The 20,051-nt window shown below is 41.0% G+C and overlaps 1 protein-coding gene across 1 annotated transcript; it reads right to left on the reverse strand.

Annotated features, from left to right (window-relative positions):
• Positions 1 to 3,810: 3,810 nt before the first annotated feature.
• Positions 3,811 to 12,065, reverse strand: arrdc3a (arrestin domain containing 3a). The gene is made up of 7 exons (XM_041904507.2): positions 11,547 to 12,065; positions 9,125 to 9,206; positions 8,766 to 8,913; positions 7,849 to 7,951; positions 7,430 to 7,686; positions 6,671 to 6,973; positions 3,811 to 6,535 (listed from the first exon to the last, which is right to left on the reverse strand). The coding sequence occupies exons 1-7, from the start codon at positions 11,824 to 11,826 to the stop codon at positions 6,467 to 6,469; spliced, it is 1,242 nt and encodes a 413-aa protein (XP_041760441.1). The 5' UTR covers positions 11,827 to 12,065; the 3' UTR covers positions 3,811 to 6,466.
• Positions 12,066 to 20,051: the final 7,986 nt, after the last annotated feature.

Here is a 20,051-nt window from a genome sequence, read left to right on the forward strand (position 1 = left end):
CTGGAGCAGTGGTTGCGGTGTCTGGATTAGCCTGTGAGAGGAAACAGCTGAGGCCTGCGTAGCGTCAGCACTAGCTAATCAGCGCGCTGCTCCCCCCAATAATCCCACCCTCCTTTATCCCTGCCCCAGGGGTCAGCCAGGCACAAAGGGCCAGACCCACAAGTGTGAAAGAGACCAGGCCAGGGAGAGCGGGGCCCGGGGGGGGGGGACAAAGGGACACAAAAGTGCTAGGTCAAAGCTGAGCAGGCCGCTGACTCATCATGGAAAAGAAATGTGCGCGGAACGATTACCTGGCACTTCTTTGACAGTCATGCGTCAAATATGGTTAGCGTCCATACTTCGGAGAGCAGAAAATCATGTTAAATGTTCTACTCATGGCCAGATTTATGTGCAGCTGGGTGTAATAAAAAATACTGCCATGATCAGTTAACTTGACACAGGCTCGAGTAGAGCCAATAGCCTTGCTTGAGCATAGTGCATTTTTCATTACTCAGAATGATCCCATCATTGTGCGTGAGATTCTACACTCCTCTTCTTCCTTTGTAATCAATTATTACATAACATAGCTGACGTAATGCAATGGGTTGACTACGTATTACATTGATCGGTTTGTTACCTCACAGTATAAATAGGTCATGTATCTCTTACCCATGCCAACCATGTAAGGCATTTCAAACACAACTTCAAAGTGAAAATACTAATGAAATCATGCAAACTTGCTTTGTTTCTTCTGAACTATTACGAAATAAATGTATCGATTTGTCTTCCTTCATTTTGCTCAGTACAAGACAGTTTGAATGAAATGAACAATGTGTACAGTTAGTACAATGGCTATTGGAATAGAAACACCCATACATTGTATTTAATCTGATGGCCATCCTTTGATATCAATGCCTGATTGGAAGAAATCATGTTCAAAGCACAATAAAACCGAGTTTGTTCTGATCAAACATGGTGTGAGACAACCAGGTGAATTTCGACAAAACGTCCTATCCCCTTGATGAGAAAAGTTAGCATTCAGTGTGAATCAATATACTGTATCATGCGTGACATTGTACAGTGCCTTCAGAAAGTATTCACACCCCTTGACTTTTTCCACATTTTGTTGTGTTACAGCCTGAATTTAAAATTGATTAAATTACATGTTTTGTCACTGGCCTACACACAATACCCCATAATGTCAAAGTAGAAATATGTTTTTTGACATTTCTACAAATTAATTACAAATGAAAATCTGAAACGTCTTGAGTCAATAAATATTTAACCCTTTTGTTATGGCAAACCTAAATAAGTTCAGAAGTAAAAATGTGCTTAACAAGTCACATAATAAGTTGCATGGACTCACTCTGTGTGCAATAATAGGGTTTAACATGATTTTTGAATGACTACCTCATCTCTGTACCCCACACATACAATTATATTTAAGGTCCCTCAATCGAGCAGTGAATTTCAAACACAGATTCAACCACAAAGACCAGGGAGGTTTTCCAATGCCTCGCAAAGAAGGGCACCTATTGGTAGATGGGTAAAAATTAAATAAAAAGCAGACATTGAATATATCCCTTTGAGCATGTTGAAGTTATTTATTACACTTTGAACAGTGTATCAATACATACAGTCACTACAAAGATACAGGCGTCCTTCCTAACTCAATTGCCGGAGAGGAAGGAAACCGCTCAGGGATTTCATCATGAGGCCAATGGTGACTTTAAAATATTTTATTTACAGTTTATTTACAGAGTTTAATACTAACCTAAATGACAGAGTGAAAAGAAGGAAGCATGTACAGAATACAAATATTCCAAAACATTCATCTTGTTTGCAATAAGGCACTAAAGTAAAACTGCAAAAAATGTGGCAAAGAAATTAACTTTATGTCCTGAATAAGTGAATACAAATCATTATGTTTGGGGCAAATCCAACACAACACATCACTGAGTACCACTCTTCATATTTTCAATCATGGTGGTGACTGCATCATGTTATGGGTATGACTAGGCAGTTTTTTTTAGAATAGAGCTAAGCACAGGCAAAATCCTAGAGGAAAACCTGGTTCAGTCTGCTTTCACTGGGAGACAAATTCACCTTTCAGCAGGACAATAACCTAAAACACAAGGCCAAATATACACTGGAGTAGCTTACCGATACAACATTGAATGTTCCTGAGTGGCCAAGTTACAGTTTTGACTTAAATCGGCTTGAAAATGTAAGAAAATACTTGAAAATGGCTGTCTAGCAATGATCAAGAACCAACTTGACAGAGCTTTAAGAAGTTTAAAAAGAATAATGTGCAAATATTGTACAATCCAGGTGTGCAAAGCTCTAAGAGACTTACCCAGAAAGACTCACAGCTGTAATCGCTGCCAAAGGTGATTCTCTGTATACTTATGTAACTTAGATATTTCTGTATTTCCTTTTCAATAAATGTGCAAACATTTCTGAAAACATGTTTTCAATTTGTCATTGTGGGATATTGTGTGTAGATGGGTGATCATTTTGGGGGGATTTAATCCATTTTGAATTCAGGCTCAAACACAACAAAACGTGGAACAAGTTAAGGGGTGTGAATACTTTCTGAAGGCACTGTATGTTCTTCTGTGTTTCCATACTGCTGTAACCGTGTTGGGTGGAGAGGGGGGTCACCGTGACTTCTCAGTCATATTGTACCTGTCCAATCTCTGTACTCAACCCATTGAGTGACCTATGACCTTCACATGGGTCATGACCCCTGAAGCCCCCTGACGAGGAAAGGTCATTGAAGAACTGGAGTCAGTGTCCTTGGTGTCTGCGTGTCCAGCACCTCAGATATCAGCTTGGGCCTGACCCCTGAACCCTCACACCCTGCCAGAGGAACACATCCATGGTCTCTCTAGAAGATTAGCCCACCTCAGCATTTCACATCCCTATAAGTAAACACATTGTATTAGGCTAGAGTATGGCCGGGATTCAATCCAAGGCACATTACAGAGCCGCACTTCGAATTGGACTTTTAAAGGTAATTTACACTTGAGCCGACAAGTGCAGCGTTTACAGTGAATGCGAACATCAAGAAAAATGCCTTTAAAAAGGCGCCTTGTCAGCTGTTGAGCTCTATAACATGGAGATAAGCTGGGAGGAGATAAACGTGTGGTTTGGGTTGGGAGGCCTTACAGCAAGATCACTTTACAGTCCCACACACAACTTTTACCAAGACAAGTAAAACCATGTACATTTGGATATAACTGTCATGCAAGTATTGCTATTCTTTATTTATTTTTGATTGTTTATAGCTACTTGCTTGACATTTCTTTCTAGAAAACCACGACCAAGGGCTCTATTCAATCCGTAGCGCTGAAGAGCGATAGAAATGTAAAGGCAACGTTCCCGCATTAGCAGAGACCGCATTCGCGGTAAACGTTGCACATGTCAGCTCAATTCGGAAATTACCTTTAATTTCAATTGCGCTATAGCGCTGAACTTCAACAAACGGATTGAATCGAGCCCCACGTCTTGTGTCAGGCTCATAAAATTGGAATAGTGGATGCAGTGGAGTGAAGTGTATGTTTTAGGAACAACAAGCAGGGGCGCTGTTGCACTAGTTATGGAAGCTTGGGCTGTGTGTGTAGTGACGCCTTGCTTTCTTTCTAAATGTGGGACTGCTGTACTGATGTTGAGCCCTTGATCTTTATATCCTCTATGGTTGGTTGAGCCTAACTACATTGATTTCAGACAACCTACCTGATTTAAGTTATCAGATTTTTTTTAATCCATATGCTGAAGTTTAATTAGGTCTCATCAAGAAGAAAGAAATGACTGATTCCCACGACAATGTACAATTTTGAACAAAAGTTTATTAAACTCAAAAGAAATACTAGACAAAAGGTTACAATCATTCAGGACATTCATACAATATCTATATATGATCGTGATTAAGAAACTATAAAAGACAAAGGAGAAACTAGACATACAAATAGTGAAGAAAACTAATTCAAATGAGTAATATTGCACTTTGTTTCTAAAACATTTCAGATCCATTCTCCCATTTCTAACGGCTTGATTCCTCACTTCAGTAAGTCAGGAATTTAGCTTTTAACACTGGACTACACTGAGGCCCGAACAATGGACTATAGAATTGACCAACCTGAAACAGATTTAAGCTTATTAATTTTCCTTCTTTTAGCTTGATACATATTCCCCACATAAAATCGAAACAAAACAAAAGTGATTTTATCTTAGAATAGCGGTCTATTCCATTTGTAAGCTAATTCGTTCTCAGTGGGAAGGGAGGGTTGCTGATCCACAGCTGTTCCCTGAAGCTGAAAGGTGAGTAGAAGTTAACTCAATGGGGTTGTCTGACTGGATAACAAACCATCAATGCCCAAGTACATAATCTAGCCCAGTCATCACTAAAACGCATTCAGAAAAACACACAAAGAGGCTTGTCCGGGGATCGTCATTTTTTAAAACACTTTCTTCCCTTTATGTCCCTTTGAAAAGCATGAAAGGACTAAATCACACATACAGACAGACAAAGAAAAGAAAATAGCAAAAAGAGTAAGGTTGTAAATTATATCGACACTCGATAATGAAGCATCATAATTAGGTCAGTTCTGTGTCAAGGCCACTTAGAGAAGATCACTTTAATTCGTAGTTTGTCTGTCACTGTAAGCAGTATTATTATAGTTGCTAGCTAGATCTAAACAGAGCACACACACACATACAAACTTGTCGACTAATTATAACTGTAAACTTTCAAAAAACGTCTTAGATTAAATAATGCATTTATGTCCAACTCAACACTGCTTGACTAAATGTCTCATCAGGAAATGATGTGGTTACCCAACTTTTTCCAGACCTTCACCGTCAATGCAATTTTAAAATGTTTTCCTTATCAAAAAGTGCCTCATGTTTAAGACGATGCCAAATCTCCACTCTTACTGGTCTAGGTGTTGAATGAGTTTGAAAACCAATGTATTACTCATTTCAACCTACCACTACTTGTTCTGGCCAGTTCGAGCAGAGCTTTAGCAATGTCCAATTCTTTCCCAGCATTTAGCCAGGCTGGGTTTGAGTCTGCGTTATTTGAAGCAGATCATACCATGTACTCTTACTTCTTTATATATATATATATAATTCTAGCATTTCAGGCTTCACTGGTCTGGAAAATAAAACAGTTGGTGAATGAAGTCAGCAAGTGCAGTGATGGCAAAAAGGGAATGTCGTTCATCTTGGAAAACTACCTTGCTGCTCTGTGTATGCCTCATCTCTCTTGTTTTGGTAATATACCTTTTTTTTTGTACTATTTGAAACAGTGCAATTTAAACAAAACATAACATTTTCAACCATTTGGCAAGTGAGAAGATCACCTGAGACAGTGCTTCTTTTTTAGGCAGTATGTAAGCCTCTGTGCTGTGAGTAGAGGGGCTGTAGACACAGAGTGTGGGAATTCTGATATGTCCCACTCTTTCCGTCTCACACACACACACAATTCTCTGTGTTTCATGCTCTACTTGAGTGGCAAGCACTAGCCTGCGGCTCCTCCACTCCAGAACAAGCACAATATAAAACACGAAGCAAACAATGCTCGGCTTAAAAGGCATTCTAAGTTTGAAACTAAATCAAAGGACAGAACATAGTACAGAACCAGAAAAAAGGATGCCACACTTGGATCCAAACGGAGGAGGCAATATCGAAAAAGAGCTTTCGGATGGAGAGTGTGCTGCTGCATTCAAGTCCAGTCTGCAAATCATTAAGGAAATGTAATTAGGAAAAATAACATTTTAAAACAGCTTAAACAAGGTCAGTGCATTGTTTTTGTCCAAATATGTTCTCTGCGTTGTTCGAAGTTGTGCGGCGAAGGAGTCTAGGAGTTAAGCCTGCAGTCTCTTTAGTTCAGCATGCTACTAGGCTGAAAAAAAAAAAACTAGTGATAACTGCTTTCTTCTTAAAATGAAGCCACACAACTCAAGCAAAAAATAACATGTGCAAAAATCACAAATGAGGCAGGAGGAGGCTAGTCTTTGCTCCGTTGAATGCTGCTGAGCGCTTCAGACAGTGGTGGTTATATTGTAATCTCTTCTTCCTGTTTTTTTCTGCTCAGGTCTCGACATGATAGTTCTGCTCTGTGTGAAAGCCATGTCCGCGTGTGCCGTGGTTACAGAAAAAAAGCAGGCGATTAAGAGCCATAGGCAGACATTGCCCTGGTGTGTCATCACTCACTCCACCAAGGCTGTCTCCACTACAGGTTAGGTGGATGTTCGACTGGCCTTTCCCCCCGGCCAGGCAGGCAGGCTGACAGGAAGGCAGACTTCCTGTGCCTTTCTCTGTGGGAGGGGGCAGGACTTTGTTCACCTGTGGTATTTGTTTGCTTTGTTTTTTTTCTCTCGACGTTGACGGTGGAGTGCGAACGCTGTCGCCGGGGAAAAATACAAAAACAGAGTTGACTAGAAATGCCCAAAACGTATCCGGGCAGGGCTCTGTGTTTCCTTCAGCGTGATGGACAAGTGTCAGGCCTCCGCTCCTCCGTCCGGCTGGCTTGATCAGGATTGGGATCAATCTGGCGGAAGAGGAGGAAACACTGCTTTAATGAAAGGACCAAGACCTCTTGGCTACCAGACTTTATTATGATCACTAACTGCAGTGTGTAAAAGCATTAGTCTTAGTCGAGGGTGTACGCTGTGCTGATGCATACCTCAGAGTAGAGTGGAGGGGGCTGGAAGCGGAACTCCTGGATATAGGCAAAGAGTGGTCCCTCAAACTCATCCCTGGCTGAGGTCACCTCCAGGCTCTGTCTCTGCTCCTCTGTCACGATCTCTGAATAGCTTGGTGGGGCTTCAGGGCGCTCTGGCAGGGCCATGCCTAGCCAGCTCATGGTCATGCTGCACTGGCTGCTGACACTGGAGGTGCGGCTGCCGAAGGGGTGCAGCGGGATGGTGCCGATGACCAGTGGCAGGTTCAGAGACAGGTTCATGGCTCCGGGGATGTCTACGTACACCTGGAGAGGGTAAGCAGCACACAACTGAGGGTTAGAACTGTAGGCCCACCTTCATTGAACAACAAACCTGTGTGTTCTACAGTGTTAGACTTAGGCAAGGGGCCGTCCGATGACAGGGTAAAGAGGTCATTAGCACCTATAAGACAGGTGTTGCCTCTGATATTCTAGACTGATCCTCTTAACTGCGTATGGAGAGAACACCAGCTAATAATGGGAGTGTCTTTGCTATGACTGCCTAGGTGACAGGCCTCGATGGGAAACGTAGAGAGCTTTCTAGAAACCTATTCAAATGTGCCTAGTATCAATGTGGATCATAATGACGCATATTCTCATTTTACAGCACATATTTATATGGATGATAGCTACAGATCTCTCTCAACCGGTTTGAATTGGTTTACAAATGTCAGAGCGAGAAAGAGGAAGAGGTGGTCTCTCCAGGGCAGTAGCTGTACTAACCATGAGAGAATACTCCACTCGGATGATGCTGCAGTCCAAGATGGAGGGAGAGATGGGGGGGATCTTCAGCATTTTGCCACTCCACGTCTCCGTCTTGCCCGAGGACAGCGACTCTCCTCGGAGGTTGGCCACCAGCTGTTTGACCTCCTTCATTTTCCCTTTGGCGTAGAAGGTCTGTGTTTGGTAAATGGCTGCCTTTGGCACAACCATGCGAGACGAGCAGTTCTCGATCTCGGCGAAGATCTGAATAGACTCTCCTGCAAAGACAAGAAAGAAGGGGTTTAGTTAAATCAGTCAAAGGATAATTTGATTGAGATGGCATCATCAAACATAATACGGCAGTCATCTATAGTCATTAATCTACAAGAGTGCCAAATTACTAATCAATAAGAGTGACAGAGTCGGGGTGTTCTTCTTACCTGGGGTATAACCCTTCCTTTCGATTTTGGCACTTAAGGAGATTGGACCTGAGGTGCAGAACCAGCAGCATAAAGTCTTGTCTTTCGTGCCTGCCTGGGGCGACTGTGAAACAGAGAGCGAAAACAAGAAAATGTAAGTGTTTGGAAATTTCCGTATTCCTCTACCCAATCATCCCTAGAGGGGGGGGGGGGGAATACCTGTTCTTGGCCCCCTGACAGAAACTGCACCTTGTGCAGCTAACATGATGACATACAGCGCCTGAGGCCCGTCATTCAAATACAGGGAAATACCGGTTTCTCTTTCCATATACCCGGAAGACATGTTTAGACAGCAGAGCACATCACTATACAAAGTGGCTGTCCCAGACTATCAAACAATATTTCAAATAATTTCCCCCTCAACAGTCATTTCACACACACACACAAATCAACACTTCATTTTAACCATGTGCTGTGTGTATTAATTTATCTACTATACCAACCGATCAGGAAATAATCTCTGTTAGGTATGGGGAAACAGTGTTTTCCACAACCAATGTCCACGGGTGTCCTCTGTGCTTTGGGTATGGGGTCAGCTGGTACAACACATTCTGCGACCACAATAACATAGGCACTGGCAGCCCACTACACCAAATCAAATTACAACGAATGAAAATCAAGGGGCCTGAGTGCTGGTACTGGCTAATTCTTTCTATATTTGGACAACAATTGTGGCTAGAAATGAGTCACACTTCTGCCTTTTAAGTCACTCTCTTGGCTGCCAATGTAACTCGATCGCCGCTGCCAACTGAACCATTGAACAATTCAAAGACCCTGAAGAGATTAGGGGTAACCAAGGAAGTGCCTATGGTCCTACTACACATACACAACGCACAAACATACAGAAAACTGGACAAGAGAAAGATCCTTAAGCTCACCAGCAGTAAGGGAGTGTTGATGTCGATGTGTTCGAAGACGGTGAATTCTTTCTTGGTCTTCATGGGCAGAAGCCATGGCCTGTGTAGCTCCGCCTTCACCCAGTAGCGCACACTGCCATGTTTCCCTTCGAACGAGGTAGCCAGAGGTCTGAGAGGGATAAGAGAGGGGACAGAGAGAGACAAGGGGGGCAAAAACAGGTCATTTCAGGAGAACATAAAGCCAGCAGCTATTTCAATCTTCAACTAAGGACAGACACACACATATAATGTATATATATATATATATATATATATATATATTATATATATATATATTTGTCCTTAATCTGTCTTTTGATAGGTAAAGAGGAGATACTCACGTCTGTGGAAGCTCAAGGCTGAATGCATACTCGTGTCTTCCTGAATGGATAGTGGTGAGTCCTTCTTCTGAGTTGTCATCATCTGAAACAAGAGAGGGACAATATTCCAACACGTATACCATACCTGGAAAATATGCAGTACGATGTCACCTAAGTATAAGAACACAGATATAAAACAATACCACCACAACAGAGAGGAACAGCACAATATAACTTAATTTCATAATTATTATAATTTTCATTTTTGGACACCAGGAAGGCACAGGCTGTAATGACAATGATGAGGAAAAAACTATGAAAATGTGAAATTATGATCTCTGTGATGAAAATTTTGACCCTTCTGGAAACAACACATATTTACCCATCTATCAAAAACCTTCAAGTCTTGAACAAGAACCTTTTGACACATTGTTTAAATCAGTATTGAAATTAAAATATTGTTTTTATAAAAGCACATAATGTGATATAATCTGTCTGGGAACTGCACAATTGAGAATCTAATAATTATTTATCTCACATTATGTATTCTTCTTGTGTAACGGGGGGGTTGCGTTATTAAGCATTATATGATTTGTAAGAAAATATGTTGATATTTTTTCCTTTACATAAAGGCTACCCTGCTGTGTAATATTTGAAAATCACGCGTTATGGAGCGGGAGCTCCGTTTCTGCCAGGTCAGCGCTCCCTCCCAGCCTTAAGCAGCGGCAGAGTCGTGGTAAACAACTGCCGAACTGTCACTCAAAAGCAGACTGGAGCAGGAGAAGACCAGCCTAAACCGGAGCGAGCAGCTTCCCCAAGCCAGCTCTCTCATAACGCATTCACTGTGTGCGGCATTCAGTCAGTGGCTCAACCGAACTTGCTCACTATCAGGCACAGCCCTCTCAAGACCTGACGCGTGTACTGCAGCATGTACCAGAGAGATTTCACCCACTCAATATTACACGTCAGAAATATTGTAACAGACAGAAAAGAGAAACAAACACCGTTATTGAAAAAGAGGACAGACAAAGAAGCAATTATATTACTTAAACCTTTATTAAGCGCCACTGATACCCTTAACTGCATACATGATTGCAATAGAGACACATAGGAAGGCTTTTACCATTTCAAGAAACTTAAACTATTCAACAATTGATATGAAAACATTAGCAACATGCATATGTTATTCCCCATTCATAGACAGATCAAATACATTATTTTCACCATCAAGAAACGTTCACTCACAGCAAGAAACAAGGAACAGGTAACTACGTTATAACTTGGGCAACCCTGTACAAAATACTTGATGGCATAAATTCCCACCCCACATTCAATTAAACTACTTCAATTATCGGACTGACCTTTCTATCTAATCAGCTGAAAGATCTACTACCCTAGGCAAAGGCTAACAACCCTGTTCTAGTAACTAGGACTACCAAGTTTCAGTGAACAAAAAGTAGTAGCCTACATTCATTATCCGCAAATAGGCTAAATTGTTATGGCTTCAGATTATTATATTCCAACTTCTAGTTCATAGTCAATTGCAGGACTTGTTATGCATCATTCATTCGGATACACAGTAGGCTAGCACTAATCACTAGATAAATGCAGAATAGAATAGGCTAAATGGAACGAATGCAATTTTTCTTTTCATGCGACTTTGTAACATTGTGCTGACAGGTCAGATACAAAGTTGCAGACTTTTTTCTGTCATTTTCTGCAAAAGCATGAGGTAATTGGAAGACACATGAGCACTTCAGCCAATCAACGGAGAGGAACCCAAGTCCCTTCACCCCACACAACCAGTTTCTGAACAGGATTGAACCGCTTTGAACAATGGTGGAAACTTAAGAAAAACTACAACGTTAAACTTTACATGATCGCTCGATAACTATTTTTTGATGAAACTGCACATATGTAAACGGAGACTGTTATGCACCTTCATGTACTGTGTTTTAGAAAATATTGTAATTCATATAATTGTTATATAGGCTGCAATGAAGGATAGAGAATACTGTCATTCAGTCTGCAGCCCAGACAGCCAACTTGATAGACTTTAGAATTTTGTAGGCTCTCTTTAGCCTATATGCTCGAATATGCCTACATGATTATGAAGTATCATGCTTAAATAAATTCCCATATCTTAAATCTTAAAATTCATTGAATACTGTAGTTGACATGTCTCAAGACATAGCCTACATAATGTGTTATAGACGGCTGTATGGCCAGTATTAAACAAAATAAAAAAGGTATTGTTGTGAGCTAGATAAATCGTCCCCAAATCTTTCTCTGTTATACATTCAACTGTGTTCATTGTGAGCCTGTAGTATAGGTTAACAGCATTCTCTGTATGAAACCTCAAGAGCCACCATGACTAGCCTACACAGAGCATCTCAGGAACAAAGTGATTTCTTTAGCTACAAAGAAGGTTGTATATTCTTACCTCTTTCATGTCCAATTAGGATGTCTCTATGGTTTAGATATTCCACTTCTTCAGTGTAATTTTGCGTATAGGCAGTGTTGGATCCAGCATTTCGCGATTCAGTCCAACGAACTTTTGCAAATCCTTTTGCGTGAATTTTAAGAGATTTCACACGGATTTCTCCGGTGACTTCGATGATCACCCTCCCTGAGACGGAGTCCCCGCTTGCGAAAACGGGGACATTGCTGTCATTGAGACAGTCGTAGCTTACGGTGAAGCTCTTCACCTTTCCTAGCACCATGGTGAAAAAAATACAGGTAGCCTACCGACAAATAAAAGTATATGAAAAATAATCTCATAAGAAAAAAAATCTGTATTTTAACGCCGATCAATATCTTTGCCCTGCAAAAGCAGTGGGCATGATCAGGGCTTTCTCTGACAAAAGTTCATTTAGATGTAAAGGCTTAATAACAGCAGTGGATGCTGTTATCGTCAGCCCGTCTGCGCGTTGGTCTCTGGTCAAAGACAAGGAACTTTCGTCGCTCAGCTCACTTTAAGCGAGGATTTTGTGAAAAACAACCTATAGAGCATGCGCAGAACTTTATCTGCCCCCTCCTTCCGCCTTATGGAACAAGGGAGAGAGCAGTGGCATTCAGTCAAATGACAAGTTTGGTTAAACAGCTGATTGTATTGCAAAAGCATCCCCTGTAAATAATTCAAGTTTAATGTTAACCCTACAGAGCAATATTCAAAGTGAAATAAATAACATAAACCTGTCACTACAGGCCTATGTTATGTTGGTAGGCCTATAGCCTAAATCTTACAGTGGATTTCCACAAGGATTGATGCATCACACAGCCACACTGACTTCCCCCAGAATGGTTCACCATGTGGTTGCTAGCAAGTCGACAGCATGCTAGGTAGTGTTAGGTATCAACAGCCAATCCAATAGCGTCTGGAAGCTATCAGTGGTGTAAAGTACTTAAGTTCAATTTTTAAAGTACTACTTAAGTAGTTTTTTGGGGTATCTGTACTTTACTATTTATATTTTTTACAACTTTTACTCCACTACATTCCTAAAGAAAATAATGTACTTTTTACTCCATACATTTTCTCTGACACTCAAAAGTAGTCGTTAAATTTTGACAGTAAAACATTTTTGACAGTAAAATGGTCCAATTCACGCACTCATCAAGAGATTATCCTTGGTCATACCTTCTGCGTCTGATCTGGCGGACTCACTAAACACAAATGCTTCGTTTGTAAATTATGTCTGAGTGTTGGAGCATGCCCCTGGCTATCCCTAAAGAAAAAAATCAAAAAAAGTGCCGTCTGGTTTGCTTAATATAAGGAATTTGAAATGATTTATACTTTTAATTTTGATACTTAAGTTTTAAAAAAAATAGTAATTAACTTACTTTTGATACTGAAGCATATTTAAAACTAAATTGTTTTAGACTTACTCAATTAGTATTTTACTGGATGACTTTCACTTTTATTTGAATCATTTTCTATTAAGGTATCTTACTCAAGTATGACAATTGGGTACTTTTTCCACCACGGGAAGCTATAGTGGGCTTCGATTGGTCAATAGCGCCGCGATATCGCAGAGTTTTTGCATAGATTCGGCTTTCCCCAACTTTGGTCCCGCCCTGTTCAAGCTCCCTCGCCCATGCTAGCATCGCCCAATGATCCCTGCCCACCTCGCTTCCCTCTTTTGTAAATTAATGGCTTCCGAAGTTTAATCGCCCCCTGTCGTCTCCTGTGGACATCCACTGTTAAATGTACGCTATTATGTATTTATGGCTATAGTAGGGACTAGGGCCTACACACCTGTCCACAACTATGAATAGGCCTAAACCCATTGCTGGTGGACATGACAGCGTTCAAAATAGCCTATAATACCCTCATATTCATAACCATTAATCCTGATTAAAATCTAAATAATACACAAAGGCTGCGTTTACACAGGTTTCCCAATTCTGATCTTTTTTCCACTAATTGGTCTTTTCACCAATCACATCAGATCTTTACACATCAGATCTTGTTCAGAGCCGATCTTATTGGTCAAAAGACCAATTAGTGAAAAGAATATCAGAACTGGGCTGCCTGTGTAAATGCAGCCATAGATCCTTGGTTCCAGTCAAACAATTATGATCTGGCATTGCAGACTTTGAGACACGGGACGCCATCTCGTGGCTATCTTAGATATTGTTGTCAATTGGTGCAAGTGAGCATGACAACTGTTGCATGTTTACTTCACACCAATTTCAAGGAGAGATCGTAGTGGCACAATGCATATTTAGAAAATCCCTAGTTGATAAATAAGATAAGAACCGATAATTTAAGTAAAATGCCAACTGATGGAGGCTCCAAACATTATACTTCCACAAAGCAATGTATGATTAAACTTCTTGTAAATACTGAAATCGAGAGGTCCTGACCTGAACCGAGGATCTTCAATCACGATACAATGTCTGATCAGTGGTGTAGTGGGAGCTATACGCTGGTATACGCCATAAACCAACCTTTTCTTTAGTGGGCATTGCGTAGGCTATACTCACTTCTTAATCCTCACTGATGCGTATCAAAGTAGTATAGTGGAGGTATACGCCGTATCATTTTACTATCTGTGATGTGCTAGATGCCTTGCTTAAAATGTATGTAAAAAAAAATCCACTAGAGCTTATATGCTTGATCCATTTTTGCTGCAGCTCTCTGCCCCCCTGACTGCTGAATCATTAACCCATATTTTTTACCTTATTATAGCTGGTACTATCCCCGAAGTTTGGAAGGCGGGCCCATGTACCCCCCCTTCACAGAGGTGGTGACCCTCTTTCTTGCCTAGCTAAAATATTAGAATCCTTGATTAATTCTCAGCTAAAATCTTTCTTATCTTTGTAATCCATTCTAAATGTACATCAGTCAAGTTTTAGACCAGGTTATAGCACTATCTCTGCTGCATCCCTAGTTATAAATTACGTGGTTAACTGTATGGATAAAAGGCAACATTGTGCTGCCCTCTTCATTGACCTGTCAAAGGCTTTCAGAACTGTTGATCGCTCACTGCTAATTCAGAGGCTTTCCTCAATTGACCTACATCAGGCTGCATGTAACTGTTTCAGATAGAACTCAATGTATATCTACTGATGGTGTTAAAACATGCTTGAAACATGTTGGTATTACAGACTCAGTCAGGGACATGTTGAAAATGTCAGTGAAGACACTTGCCAGTTGGTCAGCACATGCTCGGAGTACACGTCCTGGTAATCCGTATGGCCCTGCGGCCTTGTGAATGTTGACCTGCTTAAAAGTCCTACTCACATCGGCTACGGAGAGTGTGATCACATAGTCATCCGGAACAGCTGGTGCTCTCATGCATGCTTCAGTGTTGCTTGCCTCGAAGTGAGCATAGAAGTGGTTTAGCTCGTGAAGAGGGCACGACAAAGCCTATTCCCCCTCAGGAGACTGAAAATATTTGGCATGGGTCCTCAGATCCTCAAAAAATTATACAGCTGCACCATCGAGAGCATCCTGACTGGTTGCATCACCGCCTGGTATGGCAACTGCTTGGCCTCCGACCGCAAGGCACTACAGAGGGTAGTGCGTACGGCCCAGTACATCACTGGGGCCAAGCTTCCTGCCATCCAGGACCTCTATACCAGGCGGTGTCAGAGGAAGGCCCTCACAATTGTCAAAGACTCCAGCCACCCTAGTCATAGACTGTTCTCTCTGCTACCGCACGGCAAGCGGTACCGGAGTGCCAAGTCTAGGTCCAAAATACTTCTCAACAGCTTCTACCCCCAAGCCATAAGACTCCTGAACAGCTAATCATGGCTACCCAGACTATTTTCACTGCCCCCCCACCCCATCCTTTTACGCTGCTGCTACTCTGTTCATTACTTATGCATAGTCACTTTAACTCTACCCACATGTACATATTACTTCAACTACCTCAACTAGCCAGTGCCCCCGCACATTGACTCTGCACCGGTACCCCCCTGTATATATAGCCTCCCTACTGTTATTTTATTTTACTTCTGCTCTTTTTTTTCTCAACACTTTTTTTGTTGTTGTTTTATTTGTACTTTTTTGTAAAAAATAAATGCACTGTTGGTTAAGGGCTGTAAGTAAGCATTTCACTGTAATGTCTGCTCCTGTTGTATTCGGCGCATGTGGCCAATAACATTTGATTTGATTTGATTTGAAATCAGGTTTCCTGGATATTACTAAAGGTGTCTCGCAGGGGTCGATTCTGGGTCCTGTACTTTTTACTGTTTACATTAACAATATCGACTTGTCAGAAAAAAATTGTAGCCTGCACTTGTATGCCGATGATTCTGTTGTGTATGTATGCTATTGCCCCCACGGTTGACCAGGCTATATCTGAACTACAGTCTGCCATCATTGTATTACAGAAAAACTTTACTTACCTGAAATTAGTACTGAATGCGGGTAAAACTAAGTATATGTTGTTCTCTAGAGCGCATCAAAATAAGTCTGATGATTTAAGCATATGTACTTTGGATGGTGTCCATATTGATCGTGTCCCTGCTTACAAATATCTGGGCGTTTGGATAGAAGAAAAGCTGTTTTTTAAAAAGCATTTTGATGAGTTAGTTAAGAAGCTGAGAATAAAAATAGGCTTCTTCTATAGAAATAAGTCCTGCCTCTCACTAAATGGTAGAAAGCAGATTATTCAGTCAATGTTCCTTTCGGTCCTAGACTATGGCGACATCGTCTATATGAATGCAGCTGCCTCTTCATTAAAGCCGTTAGATGTAGTTTATCATAGCACACTGCCCCTTTTTACGGCAACAATTTTAGTACTCATCACTGCATTTTCTACCAGAAAGTTGGTTGGCCCTCTTTGATGTCATGTAGGTTGATACATTGCTATGTTTTCATTTATAAATCCTTTTTACAAAAAGTCCCACTGTACCTAACATCATTACTAAACTTTAGACATACGTGTTACCACACCCGGTCTCAGGGCTGGCTAACTCTGGAAATTCCTTTGGTCTCTATTGCGTTAGGTTAATTAGTGTTTCGTTTTCTTGCACCTTATTTGTGGAACAATCTTCAAAATGTTCTTACATTTGATGTTCTGGTGCCAATTCAGAAAGTTCATTGAGGACTGTCTTGCTGATGAATGTGATTGTTTTTTATTATGTGTTTTTCTTTCTTTCTGCTTGCATTTTGTTTTTATATTTTGATGTGTGTATTTTCTGTAATTTATGTAATTCAGGGCTCATCTGTAAAATAGAACTTGGTCTCAGTATGACTTCCTGATAAAATAAAGGTTAAATAAATAAAATAAATAATGTAGTACAATAGAGAAATCATGCACAAAGCCTACACAATCGCAAAGTACGTGAAATATATTAACATGTGCACTGCACCCATACACTATATATACAAAAGGACAGCCCTTCAAATTAGTGGATTCGGCTATCTCAGAACCACACGTTGCTGACAGATGTATAAAATCGATCACACTGCCATGCAATCCCCATAGACAAACATTGGCTGTAGAATGGCCTTACTGAAGAGCTCAGTCAATTTCAACGTGGCACCGTCATAGGATGCCACCTTTCCAACAAGTCAGTTCGTCAAATTTCTGCCCTGCTAGAACTGCCCCGGTCAACTGTAAGTGTTGTTATTGTGAAGTGGAAACGTCTAGGCGCAACAATGGCTCAGCTGCGAAGTGGTAGGCCACACAAGCTCACAGAACGGGACCGGCGAGTGCTGAAGCGCGTAGCGCGTAAAAATAATCTGTCCTCGGTTGCAACACTCACTACCGAGTTCCAAACAGCCTCTGGAAGCAACTTCAGCACAAAAACTGTTCATCGGGAGCTTCATGAAATGGGTTTCCATGGCCGAACAGCCGGACACAAGCCTAAGATCACCATGCGCAATGCCAAGCGTCGGCTGGAGTGGTGTAAAGCTTGCCGCCATTGGACTCTGTAGCAGTGGAAACGCATTCGCTGGAGCGATGAATCACGCTTCAACATCTGGCAGTCTGACGGACGAATCTGGGCTTGGCGGATGCCAGGAGAATGCTACCTGACCCAATGCATAGTGCCAACTGTAAAGTTTGGTGGAGGAGGAATAATGGTCTGGGGCTGTTTTTCATGGTTTGGGCTAGGCCCCTTACTTCCAGTGAAGGGAATTCTTAACGCTACAGCATACAATGACATTCTAGATGATTCTGTGCTTCCAACTTTGTGGCAATAGTTTGGGAAAGGGCCTTTCCTGTTTCAGCATGACAATGGCCCCGTGCACAAAGCGAGGTCCATACAGAAATGGTTTGTCAAAATCGGTGTGGAAGAACTTGACTGGCCTGCACAGAGCCCTGACCTCAACCCCATCGAACACCTTTGGGATGAATTGGAAAGCCGACTGCGAGCCAGGCCTAATCGCCCAACATCAATGACCGACCTCACTAATGCGCTTGCGGTTGAATGGAAGCAAGTCCCTGCAGCAATGTTCCAACATTTAGTGGAAAGCCTTCCCAGAAGAGTGGAGGCTGTTATAGCAGCAAAGGGGGGACCAACTCCATATTACTGCCCATGATTTTGGTCATGTAGCGTAGCTAGTTTCAGCTGGATTTTATCAGGCAGCAAGAGTGTGCAGCTCTCAACTGGTTGTTGCATGGAGAAGCTCACAGAATTGAATGACATCTGTAGCCGGTAGGGTAGGAAAGACATTTCAACTTATGATATCTACCAGTAAATTCAAACTAAGGTATGCAAACCAGGTATTGAAAAAGTTTGGTTCGAAGTCTTGGTTAAATCTTTGCAATGCACAGTTCAGTCATCATGCACTGTTTGAATGAAAATGTCTAAATAGGGCATTCCCAAAAAACTTTCCCAATTAAATGTTGACTGCAAAGTAGTCCTACCTGGCAGAATGATATCATGATGATTTGAAGCCTAACAATTGGAGGGCATTTGTTTTGCAAACTCTGCCATCACATGTAGCCTACATTGTACAGTAGGGTGAATTCAGAAAGACTGGGACATCATATAAACTGGGAAAGCTTAATCCTGATGCGTTTATTTATTGGTCTGACAAGAGAAAATCAAAACAATTGTTACTAAGCCCTTGAAGAGAAACCACATGATCAAAATCACATCACTTCATTGGTGCGGCATCAGAGGGGGGCAGAGCAAGCTTCAAATAGGAAGCTCACCCTGCGAAGCACACAGCAAGATCAGTGACATTGCTTTTTTTGTGTTTTGATGTTATAAAACTGTCAAATAATGCACTGTGCCAAATTGTGATTTAAATGTGCATACTATGTACTGGTGCATCAAAATACATTAAAAAGTTGACAATATTATGTTTAAATTTTGTAATTCAGTCATTTGTTTAGTTGTCCCGCTTTACCAACTATAGTTAGCTAAAGTAGGACAGCATGGAGTAGCTAAAGTGGGACAGTTTTATAGGCTTTTCCAATGGAGAAAATAGATCCATAGGTCTCTGGTTCTTGTAGTACTATATCCTGTATTTTGTTTTATTGTGGTTCTGTTATTTGAGTGAATTCAGAAAAAGTGTGACACTTTTTGCATTTCTGTCTTCTATAACCTACAACCATCCTGTCCAACATATTAGCCCAACACATGATACATTTATGAAATCCTCAGATGTTTCCTAATCACAAAAAATTGAATTGTCATTGGGGTACAATTAGGACTATAATAATGGTGTCCCAGTATATCTAACCTGCTGTCCCAGTCTACTAAATGCGAACTGAAAATATGGTTTTGAGTCATGACTCCTGTGAATATGATATCAACATTCATAATTTTTTTGTGTGATTACGAAACATCTTGAGGATTTCAGAAATGTATCGTGTTGGGCTATTATGTTGGATAGATGTTGAAAGAGATTACAGAAGACGGAAATGCAAAAAGTTTCCCACTTATTCCGAATTCACCCTACAGAAATATAGCTAGCTAAACAGTCTCTTGCTAGGTGTGCAATTGAATTAAAGGCCAACAACACCCTCCTGATGTGGTTTAAGCATTGTTGTGAACATCTATTTTTTTGTGTCTTTCTATAAAAGAAAGGTGTGGTTTTGAGAGTGAAAACCAGAAAAATATATAGCAAAAGTCATTAAAAACTATAGGAAAACATATAATTATTCACACAGGGTGCAATTTGGAAAATTTCTGTCAAAATTAGAGTAGGGGAGATCGGGGCACAAAGTAACAATTTTAGACTTTTGCTTATTTTGAAAAGATTGAGGTAGATTCATAATATTTTTATACAAACAACATACATATCTTAGCCACCATTACACACTGTGACAACGTTTCTAGGACATACCAGTCGTTTACAATTCAACCGAAAGTGACAGAAGTAAAATGGACTCCCCTATACCCACTTCTCCAAGCACCACTACACCACTGATGATCATGATTCATGAACAATGTTGCAGTCATACATACATTGTTTAACTTGTATAACGCTTTTCAAAGAATCTCAAAGCGCATAAAAAGTTAAACCACAAGGCAACAG

This window comes from Coregonus clupeaformis, chromosome 18 (assembly GCF_020615455.1).
Source record: "Coregonus clupeaformis isolate EN_2021a chromosome 18, ASM2061545v1, whole genome shotgun sequence".
Lineage (NCBI taxonomy): Eukaryota > Metazoa > Chordata > Actinopteri > Salmoniformes > Salmonidae > Coregonus > Coregonus clupeaformis.

What these genes read in the sequence shown, in the direction of transcription:
- arrdc3a (XM_041904507.2), bottom strand. Translation starts at nt 11,826, where the DNA reads ATGGTGCTAGGAAAGGTGAAGAGCTTCACCGTAAGCTACGACTGTCTC. An exon ending in GAGTGGAGTATTCTCTCATG is followed by an intron (nt 6,974 to 7,429) that starts GTTAGTACAGCT and finishes TACCCTCTCCAG; the next exon opens with GTGTACGTAGACATCCCCGG. An exon ending in CCCCTCCACTCTACTCTGAG is followed by an intron (nt 6,536 to 6,670) that starts GTATGCATCAGC and finishes CTCTTCCGCCAG; the next exon opens with ATTGATCCCAATCCTGATCA.